The 22,816-nt window shown below is 36.9% G+C and overlaps 1 protein-coding gene across 2 annotated transcripts in view; it reads right to left on the bottom strand.

Moving 5' to 3' along the window:
* The window catches only part of SLC1A3 (solute carrier family 1 member 3), a 68,951-nt gene that overhangs the window by 17,152 nt on the left and 28,983 nt on the right, over window positions 1-22,816 (bottom strand). For both annotated transcript variants that reach the window (XM_074812429.1, XM_074812430.1), the window contains 2 exons: window positions 4,168-4,372; window positions 2,736-2,778 (listed from right to left, as the gene is read on the bottom strand). In XM_074812429.1, the coding sequence (XP_074668530.1) occupies window positions 2,736-2,778; window positions 4,168-4,372 (248 nt within the window). The remainder of the gene's footprint in view (window positions 1-2,735; window positions 2,779-4,167; window positions 4,373-22,816) is intronic.

Raw genomic sequence — 22,816 nt, 5'->3', positions numbered from 1 at the left:
TCACATGTATGAAGTCTTCTGGATACTTATGAATCTTACACATACTTGTTCCTCCTGTAAGATGTTTTTAGTTTAACAAATCTGCTACAACAAAATAACTTATACCTAAAAATCTAGGTTGTGGTACCTGATTTAAAAGGTAATAGTATCAGTATGACAGATTTAAAATCCTGGTGCTTCAGTAAGCATAGCTGCTGCTGAAAGTCAGAAAAAATAATTAAACATTTCCTGCTTTTTGAACCATTTTTCAGAAATCTCTTTAAGCTGTAAAGCACATGAGAAATACAATGTGCTTAATGTAAACAGACTCTACAAGACATCTTCAATTAAGAACATACATTTAGGACTGCTAGACACTGAGTCAAGTTTTCTGTCGCTGTAGGACTCTTCAGCAAAAGAAATTTTCAAACTGTATCTGAAAACTGATGATGTAGTTTGTTCCCATGACTCCTAATGGAAGCTTTTACCAGGACCTCACCTTTTAGGTAATGAAGGTTTAAAACCTTACTAATTCCCACTTTAAATTCAGTCATAATTATTTCCATTTCTTCTTGTATAAACATTTTTCTTTATCTTATACAGCTCTGTTCCCACTATGGGTTTTGTGCCAAAATAATTTTAAAATCAAGCTTCTTTTTGCTTTATACACTGTGTTCTTTTGATAATCCTACCAACTCTTCCATTGTGCTCATTTTGCATGAGTCTTCCTATGAATGTAATGACCGGAATATATTCAGTGTTCCAGACAGCCATATTCCTCTGGCTTTATTTCCTCTCTTGCAGTTATGTCACCTAATATATCCTCCTAGAGCTGTATTAGAGGGCGTTTAATTTTTTTTTTTTCTTTCTGGTGATGACTTCCCATCTCAAAGCAGAAATTACTGTTAATTTCTAAATCTTTATGTAACATGTGATGAAGAGCTACAAGGAGATAACCTAACATGCCAATGTCTGCAAGAGCCAATTCACTTTGTTGTTGTGACTTTATAATATAATGTGCCAGGAACATACCAATTTCTTTGGGATTTGTTAGATATCTTGATACCAAATGCTTGGACTTGTCATCTGTAAATTTCATTGTGTGCATTTTATGGCAATGTCATTCAGAAAAATATCAGTTGAGGTACACCCAGTCCTTCAGCAACTTCCATTGCTGTCTTCACAAATTTTACAATTCTTACAATAATCTTTTTCCCTGCCCAACTATTCCACTTCCCTCATATTAAAAAACTTTATTTTACAGAATTCCAAAGAGATTAGATCCACTGCACTTCTGTAGTAAAAAAGAAAACCCAAAACATGGAAGAAGAAAATAAGAAAATGGGCAATCTTGTGGAAGGTTATTCTCATATAATCTATGTTTCAGAAACCTGTGTTATTCTTTATATGTTTTTTCCCCATGTATTTTTCATTTTCATTTATTACAAAGTCTTTACTCTTTCCTTCAAGGTACTCATATACTGGAGTACAACTGAGATCAAGCTAACTGCTTAAATCAATTCCCAAATCTTTTTGAAACGGCAATTTGAAAGGAACTGTGATTGCTTTCACCAGTTATAGATACTAACTTCCCAACTTGAGAGATTTATTAAAATATTTGTTGCTAGATATGTAACTTTATGTCCTAATTCTTTCATTATTTTGAGATAAAGATGGTATCATTCCCTGACTTTATTACATTGAATTCTTTGAATTTTGTTTTCTAGTTTAGATACAGACCTTTGTATTTCCATATTGCTCTTCTGCATCGCTGTCCTGAGTTCATCATCATCCTTACTGAAAACAGAGGCATAGCATTTGTTGGTTTTGGACCTGGGTCTAGTTTATCTTTAGTCTTGACCAGATCTTTAATGTAGAAAGTTACTGGTTTTTATTGGCCTCTGTTTATATAACTAAAGAAAATGTTACTGTTTCTTTTCAATTCTTCTGCAAGATGTAACTCAGCTGGATTTTGGAAAGATTCTACTTCATCTTCTTGCTTCTTGACCTCCACATTTCAGCTTTTTTTTATTGCTACAGCAATAACTGGTAAATAATATCAGTTCAAGATTGTCTGTGGGGTCAGTGTGAAGCAATTAGATTATGGAAATACATATTATAGGTTTCACTGAATTGATAATGTCCTCCTTTTAAAAAAGGAATGTAACTAGTTACTGTTATTTTCTCCACACAACAGTTAAAATTAAGCCCAGGCTAATGATAGAGGAATTTGAGAAACAACATAGAACGAGCATTCCTATGCACTCCTTCCATAAGTGACAGGAAGTCCCCTAGTTTGATTTTGTTACTGATGTCCACAAAATTGTTTCCTCTGTTTTGAACCTATGCATGTTTCTCTTATGGCATTTTTTAATATCTTCTAGTCTTTGTACAGATGGTGCATATCTCAGTATCTCCCAATTTAACATAACACTCTTTTTGAAAAGTAAATTATGTATTGACTTTAGTGAAGCTTGCTGTAGACTTATGAATTTGACGTTTTGAAAAAATTTATTTTTTTATTTGCTGTGCCAGGTGTGTTTTCTTCAATTCTCATAGCAAATACTGAGACAATATGATTGAAAACAAAGCACAGATTTGGTTGGTTTCATTTGGGGTTTTTTTGACAGCTGGCAGCATACAGAAGATTTATTTCTGCTGTAAGTAAAGGTACAAGATATTCCTAAAGAAAATGCTATTACATTTCAATTTCTTACTTTGTTATGTTTTAGTTGGAAATAATGAAACATTGTTACCTGTTTAAAGCAAGCTTCCACCAGATTTGGAGGGAACATATTTCTGTGAAAAAGAAAGAAAATAATATGAGAAACTATAAGACTCTAGCAATATCTTAAGTTGGGGAACATTTAATAAAATAATTGACCAGCTAATTTTCGAAGGAATATTAAGACAAATATATAATTATGTATACAGTGAGTAGAGCTTTGCATATAGCATTGGCCTGGTTAGCTTTAACAGGATGAAATGTGATATGGTTGGATAGATCCTGGCAATTGCAATCTCTATCAAATATTGTATAGCAGGTCTGGTTATGGAGCAGAATATTAGCTAAATTACCAAATGAACAAAGCTCTGTTGGTCAGTGCTGACTTTAAATTTTGTATTTATTAATGCTTTCTGAATCCAGATTAATAAAGAAGTTATTAATATTTAATGCATTTCTACTTCTAAAACAGTTTTTGCAGTCATGTAGCCTAGTACATCATGACATTTATAACTTGTTTTAGAGTCTTGTCGTGATTAAGAAATAAATATTTCTGAAGTTTGAATATTCTTTAATAATAACGCATACATATATAATGACATATGTGTGTGTATACTTGTTACATATGGGGGTTTGTTTCTTTTCTTTCCAGAATGGTGACATTTCTGAGGGAATTAGAAGCAGCCTAGCTGAATAAATCTTGAGGAATCTGAGTGCAAACCTCTTCATGGGTCTTTCTGAAGTCCCCCTTCCTGGCAGCATGACTCTTGGAGGCCTTTCTCCATGTCTCTGGCTTCTCCAAATGGGTTAGTGGACCACAAAATTTTGGTGGCTTTACCTGTGGAAAAGCTCCTGAGTTCAAAACCTCAGCTTCCCTACTCCCTGGAATACATCTGTGACATATTAGCTCTATAAAAGAGGCATTGTAGACTCTCTGAGCAAGGAGAAAACAAGATTTTATATCTGTGCCCCTCTATTTCAAACATTTTATTTGTCTGTTCCTGGAATTTATTTCCCATCCATACAGTTTAACAAGTTGAGTAGATGTACCCAGATTGGCAGCTACAATTCAAAATTAAATACATAACTAAATCAGGAATTCAAGTGAAATGAGAAAACTGTTGAAAGTTGGAAGTAAAGGAAAGCAGAGGAATTTGGTAATAAGGATTGTGCTATGGAAGGAGGGGAAAAGACCCATGCAGATAGCAGAACAGAAGTCTTTCTTTTGTGTGTGAAAGAAATAATCTTTCTTTGAATATTAAAAGCAGTTTCTTCCCTTGCAACAGCTTAATTTGAAAATAAATCCATGTATTGTAGTGTTGTAGGAGTTAGAGATATTGGTATCACATAACCGAAAGAAAGTTGGCTAGTTTATACAGTCACTGTCTGAAATTCTCTCGTGTGAATCTAAATATTACTGTCGTTGCTATTGGTACAGAAAATGTGCAATATCATAGCCATACCTGATTAAATCAAGAAAGGCATCTGCTGCTGTCACTTGCACAATTTTGCCTTCTCTGTGCATGTTTTCTTTAGTACCTTTCCCAGGGTGGATGATGACCACAATGATTATACCAATCAGTACAGCAATGATTGTAGTACTCATGTAGTAGACTACTGCTCGGACTCCCATCTTTCCTGATGCTTTACTATCCAGGGCAGCAATTCCTAGTAAATTTAAGCACAAGGACATTCACCTCATATAGTTGTGAATAAAGAGTATAAACTCAGCATGATGAAAATGGTTTTGTGGGAAGGGTTTTGATGACCAGTACATTTAAAGCTACCCAAGGTAAGTTGGCCCTCTTTTGCAGCTGGTACTGCCATTGTCTTCCCCTCCCACCCCTAATACTTGTTATTACGTAATTTTCTGTTACAAGAGTTACAACTTTCTGTGCTTTGTTAACACTTTGTTAGAAGCAAAGATTATTGGTCTGGTGCAGTGTGGCACTCCCGGTAGTCCAGTGAGCCAATTCATGGGTTTTGGTTAGCATAGTTACCATAGTCTGAAAAATGTGCCTTAGAAATGTGCTGCACATAATTTGTAATAGTAAGAAAGAAAACAGAGTACTGTCAAGTAATATTGATAATGTTTGCTACAATTAATGTGTATGAAGAGTTTTCTTCAATCCCCAATGGAATGACCTTAGTTTACCTCTGCCCCAAGCCATGGGAGTTTAAAATGGATTAAATGCTGTTAGCTTGTTTCAGAAAATCCTTACTATTGTATGAATACACATTTAGAGTCTTTTATAAGCTTTACAAAACATTAATCCTAATTCTTGGCTTGTCTTAATGCATCTGGTCTAATGTGAATACTAGGGTGCTCACTATGGCATCTGCTAAAGTGTTTGTTCATCACATATTGCACCAGCAGGGCTGCTCTGTGTTTTTTTAAATGAAGGTGCAGTTCTGCCAGGGAAAGACCTCTGAATTGCTGAGAAGGAGTGTCTCATAAGGACTGTCAGAAATGGAAATGCTCTTTCTCTTTCCACACAGGTGCAGTTAGTGTTCTCCTTAAAATGCCCCTTTGCTCCTTCTTAAAATTTCAAGTAGTGAATAAATTCCCCACACTTCATCTGGAGGGCTACACCATCTGTCTCAAAAATGTACTGATGCTTCTTGTTGGAGTAAAGTTTTTGAAGTGCAGAATGAAAAAAAGAAGTCAGGAAAGGATCTCTTTGCTTTGTTATCTCCTCCTACAGATCCCTATATGGCACTGCCTAATTCAGACTTCTGCAGACTGCCCACACATTTATCTAGATGCCATCTTTGAACATGTAAAATATAATGAAAGTTGACCACCTTCTGCTCTGGGTACCTGTTTCAGATGAGAAAGCATTTAAAATAAGGCAACAGGACTGCATGAATATAAATAATATGGAAACATAAAACTGGAATCATCACCTGGCAAAACTAAATTTTTTCTCAAATAATTGTAGATATATCATAATTCTGTCTTCTAAAGGAGGAAGTATGTGCTGCTGGAGTTACAGTGAAAGTACTCTAGTCACTGGCGTAACTGAGATCAAGGCTGTGTTCCAGGTTCTGATCAAATCTTCAAAGTATAAAACCAATCACATGCTTCATACTTACCCTTTCATTTCAGCCAGCATTTGCCTGTCCTTTCAGCAGAAGCCATTAAAGCCAGTAAGATTTGTATGCACAAAATGAAATACAAAGGGATATCACTAGATTTGCACCCTGAATTGTTTGATTTACATGTGCCATTGTAGTGGATGAACAAAGTGATACTGGCACAGTAAGAAGCTGACAATGGGAATCCAACATTTGGAGCACTTGATCCTTCATTTCTCTGCTCAGCTTTTCCATTTGTAAAATTGGATGATAATGCTTGTGGTAAGTTTACATTTATGTTTTGAAATTCTGTGAGGAAAATGGCAAATACTGCCAAGTAATAAATAGTTTTATTATCTTTACAAACAGGAAGTAAGTCCTGTAGCCCTCTTGCCGGTGGATGGAGGATCAATTATTTTTTTAGAGTCCTCACAATAATGCAAATGCAAAATAATGCAAATATAGTTAACCAGTGCACAAAAATAAAGTTAATAGTTTCAGATCTGCTACTGAGTTGCATGATGTTTATATCAGATAACATTTGTTACAAATTTTACTTTTAAAATATCAGTATGTAACTTAAAGTGGAATTTATAAATTGAAAAATTAATGCATGCATACTAGTCCAGGCAACTTTATCTTTGTATACTTTAATTGATGTTTTATGTTCATACTTGCCACTTCTAAAGTAGTAACAATGGGCTGTTTATTTTTCATTTTAACTAAGATCAGCTTTAAACTTGGTTTACATCCTGAGCATGAAAAGGTTAATCTATATAGTTTGGTAGGAAGGTTTGGAAATGCACAGATGTTAAATCAAGTCAGTTCTCATTATCCTACCTTTGCCAGGTAATAGATTCAGGACCAGCTGCTGAGCACTCTTGGTCTAGAGGGTTCACAGGCATACAAGTTTACTGCTTTAACCAAGCCTCATCTTTCTTTGTAGTCCACGCTCAAAACTATGTTGAGTCTCCTGCACTCCATAATCACTAGTGTAGGGCACATCTTACCACTAAAGATTGCTGTGTTTAAGGATTAGGGCTTGTGATCCTGCCTCTTTCTTGGACTTATTCTGGGATTGAGTGGTGAACCATGTGCAAGTGATATGCCAGGGAGCAAGAGTCATGCTCTTTTCTTTACAAGCTGCTTTCCAGTTTGGTTTCCTATTATGCACGCCAGCTGTGACTACATGGTCCCTTATTTTAGTTTGCTTCGTCTCCTTCCTGCTCTTGCTATCATATAAATGACTTCTCAGCTTGAAAGAAGGGAATAGCAATTCCTCTCTTCTTGAGTTGTAACTACTTGTGGCATATATCATGGCAAGCATGCAAAGCAGAGGGATGACAGGCCTAAGTATGAACAAAAGCTATATGAGGAGGAAGCAAGTTCTCACCTCAGAGAGCCCTTACTGGGAAGCTAGCTGCTGGGCAGCCTTCCCTCCCACTGAAGTTAATGGGAACTCAGGGAACTCACAAGAATGACACTTGGTACTGTCCAGGGCCAAAATTGCAAAAGCTTCCTGCATGCCAACAACAGGAATTATCTAAAAAAATATTTAAAATCTGTTTTTAAAAGATGATAAAATGAAGGGATTTGTTTTCTTTGCATTTTAAGATGTTGACAAGATTTCTTAGAGCTGAATGGGACTCTGGAAGGATCCTTAATGGAGAAGCAATAAAGTTCCCTCCAAAGCTTTCATGTGTCACAGACCATTGTATCCTTAGTGTGTCCTTTCACAGCCAGCCAGCAAAACTCCCGTTGTCCCACAGGAGATGTATGTGCCCCTTCCATCCTGCTTGCTGCTCTCTCCTCCACACCGCTGCTGGCTCCAGCACCTCTTCCTCCTCTCTTCCTCTCCCCTCCCCTTCCCCAGGGGGCCTGGGAAACTTTGCTGTGCCACCGGTCCCCACACACAGGGATGCCTTGAAGTTGTCAAGGCAACGTGGAGCAGAGCACTTGTAATTTCTCCCAGCGTGTGTGCGCACACAACATGAATGGAAATGATTTTTTAAGTATTGATGGGGAGGGAAGGAGGCAGGGAGGGAGAAAAGGAAGAAAGAAGGGTGCAGGCATAAGCCCGTAAAACTGCAAACAAACCCAAGCCCTTACCAAGACAGGTCCTCTCCGTTCTCCTACTCTTTCCCTCTCTTGAGGAGTAAGTGAGAAATCAGTCACACTGTGGGTGAAATAAAGACATGACAAGGACTTCTCCAGAGAGTCAGGGCAAAAAAGCAAAGCACTACCTTGTTCTTTAGCAAAGGTGTTGGAGAAGAAAAGAAAATATTTTAGGATGTAGGAAAGGCAGCAAGCGAGTAACAATGTAATTGCAAGAGAAGGAGAAAGAGAGAGAAAGGATGCAGGAAAAAGGAGATAAAATCTAATTAGGGGAACTTGTTAAAAATTCCGAATTGTTAATCTGATAGCTCTGATTGTTCACCTGACTTGATTGTGGTTCTGCAAATTAACATGAATTAATGATGCAGCAACTTTCCTGAATAGCTACAATACTATGACTGGTTTTGTGTCAATTACATTTTTTAATATTGTACTTGTTATTCTAGATTATACAGAATTCTAGAATTTAGAAATCCAGAGCTGCTCCTATTGTTTTAAATTTTGTCGACATTGAAAGCATGCTGTACATTATGTGTAATCTTGGATTATACTAGGGCACACTAAGGCAGAGGTGTGATACTGTCTCCTCAGTAAGATCAAAGGTAAAATATACTAAACATGTTTTCTTTAGATAGCATTTGAGCCAATAATAACTTTGGATCTGCTTGTTAAAAAATGAATTCCAAGGAATTATTTTAAAAGCCAAAAAGCAGAGCTTATGCTAAAAAGTCCTACAACTTCAGAACACTTTCTCCTTTTAATTAGCACAACTGCATCAACTGATTTTTTTGCAGAACAGTCCTATGTCCTCAAGTCATAAATTATGAGGTATTTCAGTCTGAGATTTGAGTTTAAGCACATACCTAAGTTTCCTGTTACAGTACCTAAGAGTTTCTGCATGTGGGTTTTTTTGGGAAAGAAGGAATATAGACATTTATACAATTAGATGGAATATGCATATTTACCACAATGATAAGTAATCAGCAGTTGGTATGACTGAGGCCCTATTTCTGTGTGTAAACTCCTAGTCAGCAATGCATTATTGGATTTATATTTGTCCTTAATGTTAATCACTAACTAACGTGGTTTGCCGAATCAGGGCCCATAACTAGCAGTTTTTAAATGGCATCTTTGTCTTCACACTGAACAGTAAGTAGTATGCCACTGAAGAACTTGACAAGTAGCAAGATTCATTTTCTTTTGCTTTTCCTAAAAAAAATAGTCACTGCTTAGGACTGATCGGAGTACATTCAGTTTGTCATTTGTCATTTGTCAGAGCAAGCAAGACTGTTGCTCGGGGGAGAGGGTGTGCATGTAACTTTGCATATATGCATGTGTATAATTTCAGTTTGAAAACAATTAAAATGCTCATCTACTGCTTTTCATGTTGAAAGTCCCTGTTCTGAAGTCTTTTTGCTGGCCTTTAAAAACTTCTGAAAAAAATAGGAAGTTTATGTTTGCTTTCCTATACTAATATTCTTGTGTTTGTAACAAGAGAATCTAACATTCTGCCCACAATATTTTTAACTTTTGGTTTCTTTAAAATTCCTTTTGATGCATAAAGATTAAAATTTTAAATATAAAATAGAATATTTCAGTTGGAAGGGACCAACAACGATCATCTAGTCCAACTGCCTGATCACTTCAGGGCTGATCAAAAGTTCAAGCATGTTATTAAGGGCTTTGTCCAAATGCCCCTTAAGCACTGACAGGCTTTGGGCATCAACCACATCTCTGGGAAGCCTGTTCCAGTGTTTGACCAGCCTTTCAGTAAAGAAATATTTCTTAATATCTAGTCCTAACCTCCCCTGGTGCAGCTCTGAAACATTCCCATGTGTCCTGTCACTGGATACCGGGGAGAAGTGATCAGCACCTCCCTCTCCACTTCCCCTCCCCAGGAAGCTGTAGAGAGCAGTGAGGTCGATCACCCCTCAGCCTCCTTTTCTCCAGACTAGGCAAACCCAGAGTCCTCAGCCACTCCTCATAGGATAGTAGCAATCCTGCTCAGTATGAGAGGAACTGCAGATTCAGAGCCCTGGTGCAGGCATTTGGCTGAGGAGCCACTGGCGGGAGGCTACCATCTGTAGGCGAGTGACTGAACGCCTCTAAGTCAGAATCCTGCTGAGATGTAGTGATATGTTGTTGCAAATATATAAAATGATGAACCAGTTCCGAATGAGTGTGTAGAACAAACTGTGCATTCTGGTCCACATGCATATTTAATACTGGAAATAAAAAAAGAGAGGACAATCATGATGAATTCTTTCCTTATTCAATGTATTAGAACTGAATTGATGGCACTTTCTTGCTAATGTAGATTTTTATATAAATCTCCTTTAGGTGTTTTGGATTCAGTCTTTAAAAACAAAACATCATGAACAGAGCATCTTTTTATTGCTAATTATTTTCCTGTTTATTTTTTATGAGATCTTCATTAGAAAATTGCAGTTGCTTGTTAAGGACTCCTATGGTGAAACAGCAATAATGGCAACTGTTGACTCAGGAGTGTTGCCCTAATTTTATTTCTTTAAGGTTGTCTTTCACTCTCCTAATGAAGCAGTATTAAATGGGCTACTCCCAACCCCCTGCATCCACTAAGCACTGTGTGATGAGTAAACTCTCAGTGTGAGACCATGAGAACAATCCCTTTTGTGTATGTTGATGAGGATTTGTGGAAATGAGTAACACTGTGCAAGGTCATGGTAAAATATGCTGACAGAAAAATTGTAAGGAAAAGCAATAGTTAGGTAAAGACAATGGAAGTGTTGCCTGAGTTTAATTAACATGATAAAGCTGTAGAGCTTTATTCTGATAGCTGCTGAGCATGTCCTGAGTGGTGCTGAGCTTTCCCAGAAAACAAAAGTTAAATCATATTTAAAGCTTTGACAACTGAGCCCTTCACAAGATCAGGTCCAAAATTAGTCCGAACTCTAGATTATTACTTTTAATAGCAGTAGCAGTAAGAGAATAAAATTGCAATCAGAAACGCTAAATAACATTTTCAAATAACCATATGCATTGGCAAAGTTAATTAATCAATACAGCTAATGACTTCCTGAAACCACATAAAATACATGTCTGAAATGTAGCTGGGCAAATATCTCACAGGAAAATTAGCAGTTGTATTTGATCCAAAATTATGTGACCGTGATTAAGTCAAGCTGGCTAATGAAACCCGTGGCTGGGATATAGTAATGGAATTCAATGAGCCAATTAAATGGCTAAGAGTGGCTCCTAAAGGACTAGACCCGCACCACAGCTTTGTAGTCCTGCCCCATCCCTTGCCACCAGAAAACTTTGGGTTTTGTATGGTTAGTTTTTCTGTCAGTTTGTGATTCTGAATCATCTCAGAATTGTTGCATGTGAACACCAGAACATTTACAAGGGAAGCAGAAGCAGAGCATGTCCAGGGGCAGAAAACTAGCATTTTGGCAGCAGTTTGCCATTATTTCAAGTTGGCTGTATTGTTAAACTGCATCCTTTGCTCTTTGGTGGCAGTACTGCTAAAGCAAATTAAGCATTTCTTACTTCCCCCTGCTTATCTTTAAGCTGTCTCTGTTCTTACCAGCTAGCTGAGCAAACACTATCCACTATCTGATGACTAGGAGAGGACAAGAGTGTGTGAAAGAGCACCTGGGCTCAGGAGAGCTCTAGAGGGACACAGCTACTCAAAGCAACACTGCCTTCACAAAAAATCAGCATAAAAATACACCCTTATGAAGATACACACATATTCCTGTTACATGTAAGAAAAAATCTCACAGCATGAGTGAATCAGAGAAATCACAGACTTTAACAGAAAGGTGGGACTTAACATGTGGAAGAGTCCACATAAGCACTTAAAGAAAGTGATGTACCTTCCTTTGTGGATTCTCCACTATCACAGTGAGGAGAAAGGTTGTATATGACGAAAAAAGACCTTTTCTAGAGGATGCTAACCTAATCCTGCCATAGGTACTTATTTCTGATATTCATGGAGAGCTTGTTTTGAAATGTACCTGAATGTGGATGCTGGATACCTTGCAGTGATTCTGAAAGCATTTGCATGTGCAAAAGTGGTGCAAACTGAACATTGTTCTCTTTCTGTTGGTTCCATACTTCTTGATGGAAACAGCATAAAAATATGCTAGCAAACGTGTAATGTGTGCTAGCTTCAAATACATTTCCTTCATCACTTTCTAATTCTTGTTAAGGGAAAATATTTTGTAACTGACTGCAAACACATACTCTTCTAGGCACAGTTTATTCATTAGAAGGAAAATGTTTGTGAAACCAGGGTAAGATAATATCAGAACATCACTGGTGTAAATGGTAGAGACCCAAATAATCCCTAGTGGCTTTACAGTAATTTTTACCTTTCAGTTAACCACAAATAATGAAAGACTATTTTGTTAATCATCACAGATAATGCTCTTTCAGTGGAATAACTTCACTTCATGAAACTCTGCTTGGTTTCATTGCATCAAGATTAGTTGTTATCTTATAAAAAATTATGACAGTAATCTATGCTGGAAAGCATTTCCTGGGCCATCAATATAGCATTCTGATACAGCAGGCAAATATATTATAGTCTTGGTTAGAAATTTATTGAGTTTGAGGTTCAGATCAGTTGCAATTTTTACCCTATTTTAATGGTATACTATTCCAGAGTCTTGCTCACTTTTTACTTTGCTTGTTTCCGTGCACAAATAACTTGATTGGTCAACATCTCAACGTCCAAAGGGAGATCAGTGACAAGTGGTGTCCCTTGGGTCCGCACTAGGACAAGTACTGTTTAATATCTTCATCAATGACATAGACAGTGGGATTAAGTGCACCCTCAGCAAGTTTACAGATGACACCAAGCTGAGTGATGTGGTCGATGTGCCTGAGGGATGGGATGCTATCCAGAGGGATCTCGACAGGCTTGAGAAGTGGCCTGTGTGAACCTCATGAGGTTCAACAATGCCAAGTGCAAGGTCCTGCACATGGGTTGAGCAGGACATGAGCCAGCAATGTGCACTCACAGACCAGAAAGCCAACTGTACCCTGGACTGCATCAAGAGAGGCATGGCCAGCAGGTCAAGGGATGGGGTTCTCCACTCTCACAAGACCACACCTGCAGTATTGTGTCCAGTTCTGGAGTCCTCAACATGGGAAGGACATGGACCTGTTGGAGTGGGTCCAGAGGAGGCCACAAAAATGATCAGAGGGATGGAACACCTCTCCTATGAGGACAGGTTGTGAGAGTTGGAGGCTGTTCAGCCTGGAGAAGAGAAGGATCTGGGGCAACCTTATTGTGGCCTTTCAGTACTTAAAGGGGGCCTATAAGAAAGATGAGGACAGACTTTTTAGTAGGGCTTGTAACAATAAGACAAAGGGTAATGGTTTTAAACTAAAGGAAGGTAGACTTAGACTAGATATAAGAAAGAAATATTTTACAATGAGGGTGGTGAAACACTGGAAAATGTTGCCTAGATAGTAGATGCCCCATTGCTGGAAACATTCAAGGTCAGGTTGGACGGGGCTCTGAGCAACCTGATTTAGTTGAAGATGTCCCTGCTGATTGTAGGGGGGTTGGAACGGGATGACCTGTACAGGTCCCTTCCAATCTAAACTGTTCTATGATTCTATGATTCTTCCTTTCAAATTCTTTTCTGTGTCAGGACAGTGTCAGTCAGTGAGGGCAGAGACGAATTCCATAAACGCCCCCAGATTGTGCTTGTTATTGCTAAATAATTTATAGATACCAAAGTATTACACCTCCTAGTTAAATGAAATATGTAAATATGGTACACTTAGATGCTGCATTTATTGAGTGTCAGTGGGCTTTGCATTACTACAGGAAACCTCTTGCTGGAATATGCTCTACTCTTCTGAAAAGTATAGTTGATTTACTTTTCAGATTTGTAATATAACAGAATACATTTGGAGAACCAGTAGGAGAGTACATTTCCTGAAACTCACATCTGCCTGAGAAGGACCCTGCTGTGGGGCTGTTTAGATACCCATTTAACTCTTCGCATTATTCCATCTTTTGCTCACAGTATTGGAATGTGCCAAACAATATGCTTTTTGAAGGGAAACTAGGGAGCAATTTATCTTCTTTATGTGTGCTAAGCAGAGCAGGAGGGAGAGGCAAGCAGGGATTCACAGCAAGCCATGGAGCAGTGATTAGTAACAGCTGACAGTCTCAAACCAAGACTCTCTTTCTTTGGTTACCTCATTGTAATAACAGAATACAAAGAACTGACTGTCTTCAAGCCAAGAATCAGAGACCCAGGAACACAGAAAATAGCAGCTCACAATTTTTGGTAACAAAACACTGCTGCTACCTGCACAGTGCAATTCTAAAAAGACACCCTTTTATGCCCAGACATTTGGACTAAGTTTTCCTGGAGTAGGATTGTTCTGTTGGGCATAAAGCTCCTTATTTTCTGTATCATGAGTGAAAAAATGAGCACATTTGCTTGAGAAAAAAGCATAAGTAATGTGGTAAATTATTTCAATTTAATTAGGAAAAAAGTTAATTGTGGTAACTGATAAGCCAAGGCACATTGTTAGCTTGAATCCTACAGGACATGTTGTTACAAGACCGAAATAAATATGCTAGTAGTTGTAAGACTTCTACCCTATTCCCCAAGGATGAAAATATTAATTTTCAATTATTCTGAACACACTGCCAAAAATATCTACTTTAAACATGAAACAGACTGCATCCTGGCAAGTTCCCACTAATAAAGATACCTTTGCCTTCTGGCTGGTGTTAAGCACATTAGTTAGTGCTCCATAAAAATTCATAATGCAGTTTCTTAAAATACATGTGGAAGCTTTTAATCTGCTAAAATGCTGGTCTGAGTTTTGGAAGACTGTGCCTGGAGTCCTTCACGGACATGTTGTTGTATGTGCAGCACTTATTAAACAACATTCCACAAATGTACAGTGCTTCTGTTATCTGACTGGCTGTATACCATGTGATGAAGCTGTAAACTATTTACTATGCTAAATCACTCCTGATCTACTTTAGATGCTACTGAAAAAATAGTGTGACATCCATGAGACTACAGATGTGAGATCAGAGGTATCTGTAAAGGAGCAATAGCTAGTAATGCAGTCTAACATAAAAATGCATTTGCTTTTACATCGTCAGTACATAACAGATGTCTGAAGAGACACTTCTATTAAATTGTTAGAAAAATTAAATGAACATAATTCTAGTCAGTGAGGTGCAAGATTTAAAGAATGGAAAATTAAGGTTGCCTGTCTAAAATAAGATAGAGACATTTCTCTGTGTGCAAAATGACATGGGATTTGGGGTATGAAGTTGTACTGACTTGTAACTTGTCACAGTTCTATGCTGAAGACATCACCTTCTTACACAAAATGTGATCCAAAATTGTTGGCCAGCCAGTTCTTGGCTTCTTCACTAAAACTTCCAATAATAGACTCTATTACAGTGATAGTGTGCTTTATTTGGATTGTTGTCCACTAGAATGTGACACTAGTTAAGTTAATTTTATAGAATTCATGCAACAGCCATCATTTGGAAAGAAGCTTTGCCCAGTTGGATGTGACTCAACTAAGAGTTGAACTAATGATAGTGTCTTACTAATGCATCTGGTAACAACTTGGCCTTTGGATTCTGCTTGGAATTTTAACTTTAGCATAAATTAAAAAACCCTGATATCATCTTACTTTGCTAATTCAGCAATATTAAGGTAATTTGAAAAAGAACGGTGTGATACTGCCTTTAGATATATTCAACAAGATGATTTTTTCAAGTAATCTGAAGTTACTCTAGTAACTGCCTACTCACTAAAGATTCCTGCAGGTTTTTTTTTTGTTGTTTCAGTAGCTACAATCTATTCTTGTAACAACAGGTTTACTAATAATCAAAATTACTCTTTTTGTCTTTTTGTCGTTTTTTTTTTTTTTTTTTTAGAAATGTTGTCAGTGGCCCGACACTGATTGGTTCATCTGTGTCCAACTTAAAAATGATAAATCTTCATTTTGCTTTCAAGCTAGCACTTCATTCATCTGCTGCTGATTTATCCATTGATCTTTCAGAGAATTTATCCGAGTTGCTCATGGAGCTGTCACTTTCCTTTTTGTCTACACTACTCATACTCTGCTAGTGTTTACATGCTCTTGTAATCCTTTTAGTTTATTACAGTCCTTCCCATGTGCCATGCATTTTTTCAGTCTGTACTATTTTGCAACAGTATGTATGCTTTGTATGCTTCCATGGGCTGTTCTTGATGGATTCACTTTGTTTGCTGACTTTTGTCCTCTCACACCTCAAGTATAATTTTAATTTCTGCCAAGTTGTAGTGCTGTCTGCATTCACATGAAGCAACTTAAATCACTTGGCATGGAGCTCCATGCTGCTGTTGTTACCCTGCTTCCCATATTGATATAAAGTTAGCTCAGTTAACTATCTATGATGGTGAAGCCAGCAATATTGACATAATATCTTCTCATTCTGGGGAAGTTTGTCCTGAAAGACAGGACCCCCAATACTGTATTGACTTTGGTGCAGGACCTGGTATAGTGAGGCCTCAGTCCCTCTGATAGTTCAGGTACAAATAAGATGCACCACTACACAGTATTATCTGTCTGTGTCAAAAAGAAATGTATGGAGCATTTTGGTGTCTCTTAAGTCACTATTTGCATTAGAAATTACAGAACAGTAGCTGATCTGACAATACAGGGTATTTTTAGATCCTAGTTTTTCAAAGAATCACATTAACTTGGATTTGATAAGAAAAATTCTGCCTATAAAGTTTTATATGGCATCAAAAAATGAATCTTGCATTAGTAAAGAATCTAGAAACAATCTGAGACTTCCTTTATTAAGTATAGCAAAGTCTATTTAAAGAGTATGGCATCTGATGCAGACATAATTTGAAAAAATGTGTATAGACATTTTTAAATTTATGAACTAGTGGCAATTTTAAACACTACTTATAATCCATAAATTAATAATAATAAACAAGAGCATTTTCATGCATAACATCAGAAAAATTTTTCCATTTTTTTCATGAACCATAGGAGTAAATAATAATTTAATTACACCCTAAATCCCCCCAGTAGTTTAATGGGTAACAATAAAACCAGCTTTAGGAAAAAAAAAATTCCTATGTGTGAATTTAAGGTTCTCTGGTAATATGCCATATGAATACTAAAGAGTCATTACTTTAGCTGCAATTAGTTTATTACATTTTAAATTGTCATCATAATTTGAAGGTTGTTTTCACAATTCAGTAACGATGTTAAGGCTGTTCTGAGAACTCATTACGAAAGTGTGGAATTGGAGTTTCATGTGAACAGGCTTTTGTTTTCCTTCTTTTCCCTCCTTTGTTTCGGTGACCTCTTGAACTTTGGGTCACTGATTCAGTTACAGCCTTGAAACATCAAAGCAGTACATTTTTTGCTTTGCCGTTCTCCACCTTACAGACTTGTAGGAGGCAATGGAAAGAAGTTAAGACTTCCTCTGGAATGCCTGACAGTAGCAATCCATGCTTTTTAATAATATTATTCAGCTCTTTTCTGGGATGTTACAGTTCTAAGTACAGCTGAAAAATAGGTTTTGGCTTCCACAATTCAAGTGTTATACAGTTGCCATCTGGGCATCATCTACTTGCAGGCAGGATTGAAGATATGGATTTCTGTGAGAGGTCTGAGGTACCAAAGAAAATATCAGTGGATTTTAACTAAATGGATGAAAGAGAAGATGTTTTCTTTAGATCACTGTTATTATTAAACTGTGATGTTCTGCAGAACAGAAAATAAGCCTATTTACTTTTTAATGAACTATTAAACATCATATCTTGAATTTGAAAGCTTTATTTTCTTTATGGATGTGGTCCTTTTGCACAGCTTCTTTAGCCTTTATCTGCCATTAGTGGCAAATATTAGCCAGGCTTAGTAAGCTGATGTTCTCTAACTTTGTTTTCAGGGGTTGGGGAGTTAAGACACACTGCAATTGTAAATATTGGACAAAGCTGATTTTCAGTGCAAGAATGTATTCATTAGTGAAATAGCCATTCATTAGGTGAACTCTTGACCAAAACCTATTTTTTTCTCTAGCTCTGAAAAGAAACTATATTCACTGGAGAATCTCTGATATTATCTAAATATTCAGATCTAAGTTAGAAGTGGGTGGTGAAATGTGAGAATAAAGTAAGTATTTAGCTTTGCATATGAGTAGAGAGAAAATAAGAAAGCTTTTTATGGAGAAAAGAATCAGCATCAGTATATTAATTCTAGTGCAAATAGTATATTTCTAGTACTATGCTCTACTTTTCCTTTTCTTTATCTACCACCAGTAAGGAGCTAGCAGTATAGTTGTCTGAGAATGGAAAGATACAATTATCTGTAAAGAAAAAGTTAATTTTGTTTAAGCATGTAGTTATTACAAAACAAAGCCTGATCCTAAAAATGTGTTTAACTGAGGCATCTAAATAAATGTTTGTGTTAATGTACTTAGTCCAAAAAGCTCTTCACAACTTGTGATACACTTGAAGCCCTTCAAACTTTTCAGTGGAGAAGATGAATAATGTTTAAGGATTAGTACCAGATCTGATAACTCTAACTACTCAGGAACTACCAGTCATGCTCTCTGGAATACTGGAATACTCTAAATCCCAACATTTTTTCAAATAAGTGCTCTTTGTTCTGTGACTCTTGAGTTTTCAGAATATAGTCAGGATTTGGTTTTGAGCTTTTCTTCACAACAAGGGGCCCAGGAATTTAATTTGCTTTGATACTTGACTTCCAGAGATGATGGGTCTTTAAGAATAGCATTAAGATCTGAAAGCTTCTCTTGGCATGAGAGTCGAGCACTAGCCCCTTATTTGCATGTTTCTTAATCAGTATTAGAACTGAATTGCTATTCAATTGTGTGAAACTGTAAAGAATTTTATCTTTTCATTCCCACATGAAATGGCTCCATAAATAATGAGACTTTTTTTTTGCACAAGTCTTTCTGTATCATAGTAGCTTTTACTTCTCTTTGTTGATCAACATTAGTATATCTGGTTTTGATAGTCTCCTGCAGAGAAAAAGGTACTTTCAAGAGACTATCAGTAGAAGGAACACATGGAACTTTTGTATCTTGTGAGCCAAGGAACCAAAATTTAAGAGCTTGCCATCCTAGGTGTTTTTCTTGCCATTCTGCTAGATACAACTATCTTCACAGTAGCAGGAACAGAAAGTTTGTGGTGTACTAAACTTCCCTGTTTTGCTAAGTGTGCAAACCTCTGAGGAATCTGTGTTTGAACTGATTGCACATGTTCCTCTTTCAAATGGAAATGCCATGCTTTACAATGATAAATGCTCGGCCAAAATAAAAGATGCTAAATATACAAACTTTGTTGACCTGAGAAACACTGAGACAAGAGACTCAAGAAAGGCCAACCTTGAGAACAGGTAGTGGCCCATAGGAATTTCTTTTTCACCATTTCTGGATTTCAGATGGCACTTGATACCTTCCAGAGACACATAAATGGGCTTTTAAGTAAATTGAATTAACTTTGCTGTGGTATGTATTTTGTGGTATGTATTGAGGGTGACTCAAGTAAAATATCTGAGGCATAGAAGTGGCAGAGTATGCCCAGACCTAGCCAAAACCAATTTTCTAGAATAAGCCATCACCAGAAAACCCAGTCATTTCTGGGATTGGTAGTATGTTACAACAGTTTTGCATCAAAGTTCAGCAGTGTAACAGCACCCTGGGCTCACTTGCATGAGGAAAACCAGATCTGACTGTGTAAGCCTGAAAAAGTTCACATTGAGAGACTTTCCACCCAAACATCTATCACCAGTGAGAGCTGTGTCATACGGCCGGATATTAGGATGAACAATTAGATGGGCAGCCTTCCTCCTCTTCCAGACTATTCAACCTCTCACTGGAACCCAGACCCAAGGCTTGAGTCCTGCAGCTCTTGTGCACAGTGACTTTCCTCATTCTCCGTTGTTCACAACTCAGGTGGGGCATCCAGCAGTGCTATCAAGAGACAAGTATTAAGTATCTCTGCCTCCAGTGATGATGATAATGAGGATCTGCCTTATGGAAGTTTATAATCCAAAAACATGGCTGAAGGACAGCATGTAGAAGATCCAGCAATTAATTTTAACAATTAAATGGAAATAATATATTCTAGGTCAAGAACTGCCCATTATTAAAACATGGAAAAAAAATCAGGGGTGAAAACAAGGGTTGGAGACTTAAAGATAACATTACAGTCTCCTCTTCATGAAAGATGACCACCTTCTGCGCGTGGTTTGGTCTGCAGTTGGTCCTTCTGCAATGATCTGTGTAGCTGATGCAGTGATTCAGAAAGTACTTTGTGTCTCAGATTTTACAACATTGGTGAAAGGATGATATGTGTTACTTCTGCTGGTGTGCAAGTACTCCAAGTAATGTTTCTAGTGTCCCCTAAATGCAGCCTCAGGAGCTTTCTTGATTAGATTCTTCAGGTCTTCATGAGCAGTTATAACAAAGAAAAACTTACAAAGAAGCAAATACAATGGAGGAAATGGGGATGCAGATCACAGAATTCAACATAGAGGTAAAGAGGTGAAAGGAGTAGGAAAGTGAAAGTTGTTAAAGCCTGAAGAATCTTCTGTATACCTAACTATCTCTGGGTGTAACCCTTCACAATTTTTCAAGCTGCTTTTTTTTCATACTTTGATACAATACAACACTGTTGTTATTGTCAACTTCCCAAGAGTGGCATGTTAAGAGCTACTGATAATGTTGTTGTATCATAGTTCTTTCCTTCTTTCTTGACATATGGTTTGCCTTATCTCTTTAATTTTTAAGTCTAATTTCATGTCAATTGAGTGAGTTTACATTTGTTTGAGATGATTCTCAGATCCTGAAATAGTTTTTTCTTTGTTTTGAACTGGCTCTCAGGAGTGTGTCAGAGAGCTGAAACTGTTGACAGTAGTCATTGCCTTAGAGCAATTGATAGGTGAAATCTTAAGAGGTAAATACAGAGAGATCCCTTCAATCTGATACAAAATTCTATGGAGTGCAACAATAACATAAACCTGTGGGAAATTAGTCCAATGGTTGACCAACCCATTTCTTTGTCTTCAGCTCTACCTAACAGATTCTTGCTGAAAGACTATGAGAAACAGGAAAAGATAATGTTGACTGCCCTTGCTTGCCCTCCCTGCATCTAGCCACCAGCAGGGACTAGGGTCTTCCTAAATTGCTACTTCCCCAATTTTAATAGTCAACAATGTCTGTATCTGTAAACTCTAGTTTAATTTTGAAACTATTAACTGGCTTGTAGCACTGTACAACACAATTTAATTGTGTGCCGTGTGAAAAAGTACTTCCTTTTCTTTATTATAAATGCAATCCCTAGTTATTTCATTGGATACTCCATGTTTCCTTTATTATGAAAAATAACTATGAGATACAATATTAAATAGTTACTCCGTCTAAGCCTCTACAAATAATTCATGATTTCTGTGGACTTTTATGGTGATTTTCTATGGCTGTGTCTTTTTCAAGACAAAAAGTTGTAGTCTGTTTAATCCCTCTTTGCATTTTTCTAGAACTCCATTCCACTAATAAGCCCCGTCACCTTCTCCAGACTGTTCACAGTGAGTCAGAACTCTTGCCTGTGTACTAATGGCTATCTGAGAGTTTGTGATTAGGTGTAGTATAGGTGTAGTGTATTCCCCATTCCCAGGTGTATCACTTTGCATTTGGCACCATTCTAGTTCATCTGTCACGTTATCACAGAGTCATTCATTACTGAAAACACCGTTCTTTACAGGTTCAGTCTTCAATATCCTGAATAAAATACTTGCTCTCAGTGTCCTAATTCCCAAAATGCTAAGGAGACTTGGTTTTGCATTTTAAACATTTTGCTGTACAAAATACAAACCCAAGTCATTTTCATTTACAGTCTCATGTATCTGATTTTACATTTTGTAATATTTTTGAGTTTTTTAATTTTCAGGTGTGCTGGTTTTCTGTAACCAATTCATATTTGTTCACATTAAACTGGAAAAATTGTTTTTAGTTATCCCTAAGATATTTTTAGTCCTTCTACCTTTGATTGAAATAGAAATGTTAATAAAGAGATTGTGGATTTACAACAGTCCATCAGTGCTCAGGCAAGGTGCTTTACCTCATACGTGTTCTTCCAAATAGTTTTTGCCAGTGATTTGCCTGTCAGTAAGCAAAGTCTTGATGTTATGCATTTGAACTAAGATAAAAAATCAAAACTAAGGCTTTGCAGATGGGAGGTTGTTACCTATTATCAACTCAGTTGGGATTCCATGCAGAATGTAAACTGAATAAAAGTGTATAACAATCTATTATTCAATAGTTTGTGAAAAAACTAAAAGTTGTGGTGCACTAAGAAAACCTACATTTTGCGATGAAATTTAAATCAGCCTTTAATTAAGGGCTTCTAGCAAACTTGAATGATTTTATACAGGTTTTTTTAGTTTTTGTTGTCTTTAATTATTGCAAACTTTGTCCTTGAACACCCTTACTATTTGTGCATTGCTGCTTGCAGAGACTAAGACTTCAAAAACTACACTGCTGCATACTTTCTGTTTTTGGATGTTGTATATCATGCTTAGGTTTTCTTTTTTAAGTTATAATCAGTATAAAAAGAGTGTCATTATATGCAGGAACTTAATTTCTGTTCTTACTTCATTTTCATTTTTAGTGGGATCTCGGTTCACTTAGAATTGTTTCCGCAGGCTCTTGTCAAAATAGATGGCTGTGTATTTCCTATTGTAAAATTGTCTCAGAAATGGTTCAGAGGTGAGTTATATTTTCATTTTATGATCCTTTCTGTAGCTCCTTGCTTTTAGTATTTGCATAGATTAAGACATATAGCACTTTCTGAGTAAGAGGTTCCACCCAAAGCTGTATTTATTGTACAAATATGTATGACATTTCAT

This window comes from Strix aluco, chromosome Z (genome assembly GCF_031877795.1).
Source record: "Strix aluco isolate bStrAlu1 chromosome Z, bStrAlu1.hap1, whole genome shotgun sequence".
NCBI classification, from domain to species: Eukaryota; Metazoa; Chordata; class Aves; order Strigiformes; family Strigidae; genus Strix; species Strix aluco.
This window is presented reverse-complemented; position numbering and strand designations above follow the sequence as displayed.